Source organism: Theropithecus gelada, chromosome 6 (assembly GCF_003255815.1).
Source record: "Theropithecus gelada isolate Dixy chromosome 6, Tgel_1.0, whole genome shotgun sequence".
Classification (NCBI taxonomy): Eukaryota; Metazoa; Chordata; class Mammalia; order Primates; family Cercopithecidae; genus Theropithecus; species Theropithecus gelada.
In genome coordinates, this window is record NC_037673.1 from 83,699,054 (window position 1) to 83,704,151 (window position 5,098).

The 5,098-nt window shown below is 33.6% G+C and overlaps 1 protein-coding gene across 7 annotated transcripts in view; it reads right to left on the reverse strand.

Moving 5' to 3' along the window:
* Positions 1-312: 312 nt before the first annotated feature.
* Positions 313-5,098, reverse strand: part of TMEM161B (transmembrane protein 161B) — a 73,559-nt gene continuing 68,773 nt past the window's right edge. For all 7 annotated transcript variants that reach the window (XM_025389332.1, XM_025389331.1, XM_025389330.1 and 4 more), the window contains 3 exons: positions 4,074-4,248; positions 2,778-2,874; positions 313-1,596 (listed from right to left, as the gene is read on the reverse strand). In XM_025389332.1, coding sequence (XP_025245117.1) covers positions 1,319-1,596; positions 2,778-2,874; positions 4,074-4,248 — 550 coding nt within the window. In that variant the 3' untranslated portion in view covers positions 313-1,318. The remainder of the gene's footprint in view (positions 1,597-2,777; positions 2,875-4,073; positions 4,249-5,098) is intronic.

Genomic DNA, 5,098 nt, shown 5'->3' on the forward strand with positions numbered 1-5,098 from the left:
ATTTTAAACTTTAGATGTAAAAAGAATCAAAAAGAGTTTTATTTTTTTTTCATTTCCCTTGAATGTTTCATTCAAATTATCTCAACTTCGGCCAGTAAAACAAAAATATTTCTTGTTCTAGAAACTACAAATTTGAAATGAGTCCTATTTAACCAAGGCATACATGATACCTGTAGACCTGATTTGGGAGGGAAAGATTCTGATTTTCAGAAATGACAGAAAAAGAATTTTAATTTGGGAGAAATTATTAAGCGTCCATAAAACTTTAAATACACTCACACATAGGCAATACAAATAAATTGCTTACTCTGCTGAACTTTCAAAATGTATTTTAATCTCATTCCAAAAAGAAATAAAATTTCTAGATACAAATACATCTCATTCAAGTCACTTTTTAACATACATTCTGCAACTTAAAATATTATAAGGATTCAATATTTTCATCTTTTATAATCTCAATATATTATATATTTAATATATAATATATTACAATACATACAGGTAGTCAGCAGGTTTACAAAGTAATTTCTTTAAAGTCTGATCAGTATTGATAAATATTTTTAGCCTATTAAAAGGAACTATTTAGGATCGTAGAATAAAATAAAATATGGCAGGTCCAAACCTAATGGCAAGACTACAAATGTTCATATGGCCATTTTAAAAGAACTCTCAAGTTGGGTAGAATATGTTTTAAAACAATACTCTTGCTATTCTCAAGCAGCAGTAGTTATATATTTTAACCATATTCATCTCCATTAAATTTAAAATAACTATGCAGCTTTCTTTACTGTAATATACAGTAGCTATCTCTTCCTTTCTGTTGGATTTTATTGTTTCAAGAGTAACTAATATATTACCAACAGAAGAGACTTTAGCCCCTTTCCCTCTCCTAAAGCATGGCTCAGTTTGAAGATTGTTCTATAGGCAGCCACTATGACTATCAACAGTACCATAATACCATTAAAAGCAATCAGTAACTAGAGTCATGTGAGATGTTTCAAAGACTGCTGGAGGTTTCTGTAAACCAGGGTAATCAGAAATATTACCCTTGTAGATAGCCCTCTCCTACCAGTAAATACAAAGAGTTAAAATTCCAATGCCACAGTGTAACAGTTAACAATCTATTTTGTAATTTTAAATATTACAACATTAATTCACCCTGAGAATACAGAGGAAACATTTAATACAAGACATTCTGATATGTTTTTTTTTTTTTTTTCCATTGTATTTGCTTTCTTCTGGTTTTCATCAGCCCTTTAAGGGCACAAATATTTGAATTTAAAGTGTGATTTGGATATGCTTTTTTGTTAACTGAGATTCATGCCACAGTCAGATACTGGTGATAGAAAAGCCCAAAAAGGCTTGTAGAAAAGAGGCAAGCAGCAATCCACCAGGTCAGAAAAGACAGAAGTCCTCGAAAAAGAAGAGGAGTAAAAATATTTTTTAAGCTGCTCAGTGCCACTGTTATTTGCGTAACAGTTACTTTCATCTTCCCTTCAGCTGATGGTAATTCAGAGTAAACAGAATTGGAAAGTAGACTATTATCTGCTGGTAAGGTAGAGATAGATTCTGGATAAATTCCCCAGGAATGATTACCTAGAAAATCGAAGACACAAATACAATTTGAAGAGTAACTAATTACAAAGCTTTTCACTAAAAAAAGATCTTTACTATATTTGAAATTAACAATAAGTTTAGAGGTATAGTACATCATTTTATGTTGAAAATAAAGTAAAATAATAATCCTTCTAGATCCCTAAAAAATTAACGTGACTAGAGACTATCTGGCCTCATCAGTAAAGGTACACATAAAAGCAAAAAGTCTGATATACTTTTAATTAATTGCACTAAAAATGGGTAAAATAACAAAAACAATTTCCTCATTGTATAAGAAATGAATCAGCTAACTCTACTGGAGTGACAAGGACAGATTCAAAAACTTCTGAGAAATATTTTCTACTTCTAGAATATCAAAATAAATTCCTTTCTCAGAAATTATCTATGATTTCAATATGAAAACCTATTAATAGCTTCCAGAAATTTTTTTCATCATATACTTTCCTATAGTGGACAGGATATGAGTCACTTAATTTACAACTGAACTACTTATCCCTTTACATTCTATAGATTCTTACAGGGCACCTACACCTATCATCAGGTCTATAACACCCACTAAATCCATGAAGCCAAATAATACTTTTAGTTCCTTTGGGTTTCTTAAACCCTAACAGTGGCTGATTGCCTGATCCAAAAAAGGGGAAATGATTAATGCAGTAATAGATACTTCTTGAATAAAACCACATGGAGACTTGATAGCTTAATGAAGAGACTTGTAGAATTTTGTACTGAGAAATCTTCACCCTTTCAATGTAAGTTATCTAAACTAGAACTTACCATAGCATTCTGTAATTTATTTAAGTTTATAATTGCCTTGTAATAATAGAAATACTAGGCAATAACAAAACCTTAAATCATTCTCTTATAACACAAAAGTAACTAAGATCAACAGTGCTTACTAAAGTTACTGGGTAAATCTGAGACTTAACCTTTAGTAAACAATTCTTGAAGACAAAGCATAAAGTTATAAAACCATGGGTCTGAGTTTTCAAAATGAAAATGATAAATCTTCCACAGCTAAAACTTTCCCATGGTTCTTTTTTACAGCTTTTAAAAAGAGAAACAATTTTAAGAGTTGCATTTCTTTGTTGGTGACAAAAAGCCTTATTAATTATAGGTAGAAAGTAAAAGATGCTTCCTAGTTGCCAGGGCATGCCTACCTAGTGTTTTCAAAAGCAGAGTTGTGTGAAGCAGCATTACCAGAGGCGCCACATACTGCAGTGCAATGACACAAAGATAATAAAAGACTCGAGCCACCTGCAACCAACAACATTCTTAAGTGTCTAATACAACTGACATGTTAGGAGTGAATTAAACTTTCATATAATTGTCATACCAAAATGTTTAAGAGATAATCCTTTCACAAGAAGGAAGCTAAATGTCAATGCTAAATGTCCCCAAAATGACTCTGGAAAGGCTCAATTTGAAGACAAGGTTTTAGAATGTGAGAACATTAAAATGGATTCCTTAAAAATAATTCTTAAATGATGTATATATATTGGAGAAAATAATGACTAAGATTCAAATGGTATACATTTACTCATATTTCAAAGATAAAACAAAATGTAAGGGCATCTACCTAAAATATCAAACTAAATAACAATAGTAGGCAGAGTCACATATGAGCATAAATCCCTCATAAATAAAAAATTAAGTCCCCATTCTACATGAACATATTTGAAGTCAAATTATGGAAAATAAAAAAATATATAAAAGGTAAAACAGAAAAAAAGTTGTCTAAATCTTAATAAATGCCTCTAACTATGGAGGTGAATAAAAAACTGGAGTTGGTTGGGCATGGTGGCTCAGCCTGTAATCCCAATCCTTTGGGAGGTGATGCAGGAGGATTGCTTGAGCTCAGGAGTTCAAGACAAGCCTGGGCTATACAGAGAGATGCTGTCTCTACAAAAAAATAAAATAACAATCATCATAATAAAAGGAGGTAGCTAAAACTACCTCTCTTAAAGAAAGATACAATCAAGTTATTGGTCCATTATAGTGGCAGATGGATTCCTTGTCCTTTTCTTCTGTGGAAGCCTCAAATAAATTAAATACTTACATTTCATATTCAAGTACATTTAAAATGAATAAATGTAGCCACTAAAAGTAGTATTTCCTACTCTTTAAGTCTTAAAGTCTGGACAATATGTTATAACGTCTTTCAAATCAATTAGAAGGGTCCCATTTAGCAATATTAGGCATAAAACAGCTTTGTACCACCCACTGTATGACACCAAGCACTTAAGGCAGGAAGAAGAATTAAGACCCCTTCCTTCACGTGGCACCAAAATCAGAAAAAGGTCTCTTTGATATCTGTTAGCTTAAGATTGTTTTGTTTACTTACAATAAGAATAAGACGGGTTGAAATACTATCTACTAAAGGAAACCAATATTTTTCTTTTTTCTTAGAGTGTGGTTTTTGCTATTTTTCATTTTGACTAGGGTATAAAACTTACCATTTTCTGTAGCTCAACCGTACTTATTCGCCCTGCTTCTTTCTTCATCTGATCCACACATTTTTGGGCTAAATTTAAATAAGCTTGCAGGTGACTACGCATCATGGCCAACCGCAAAGCACACAGCAGGATTATTAACCAGAGTCGCAGAGTATCAAATGTGGCTTCTGTCATTCTACAGATCAAAAAGTTGATATAGTGCTCTCAAAGACAATATGCTAGCATGCTTGTTGTATGTTAATGCTCACCATATAAAATATAAGAAGTCTATACTTAGTAACAGACACACAAAAGAATCTGACTCTGCCATAGACTTATCTGTATAATACTTTCACTTGAATAACAGAACTAGATAAATGTATTATGAAAGCATAAGAAGTTAACAGGTATCTAGAAGAAAAAAGTAGAGCAATACATGATACCCTTTTCTCTATATACCCTCCTCCATGGATAAAAACTGGCTGTGACATGAAAAGAGAAGTTGGGGAAAGCAAGAAAACTGCAGGGATTGCCTGTGGGACTAATCAAGTCAATCACCAAACATCATTGGGTACAGCTTTGCCTGATCATACACCTATTTGCATGGGATCTTCCACTCTGCTGAGCCTTCACTTGGGACCACTGGAAAATCAAAACTTCTGATACATTATGAAGATATCAGATGCCTGAAATTCCTCTACAACAATTCATTTAACTTGTTATGCATTGAAGCTGGCTCGGTTCTAAGCAATTCCTCAAACTTAAGGTTAGGATTCTAGGTGAAAACACATAACGTAAAGACATCATTTCGCACTTTGGGAGGCTGAGACGGGCGGATCACGAGGTCAGCAGATTGAGACCATCCTGGCTAACATGATGAAACCCCGTCTCTACTAAAAAAAAAAAAAAATACAAAAAACTAGCCGGGCGAGGTGGCGGGCGCCTGTAGTCCCAGCTACTCGGGAGGCTGAGGCAGGAGAATGGCGTAAACCCGGGAGGCGGAGCTTGCAGTGAGCTGAGATCCGGCCACTGCACTCCAGCCTGGG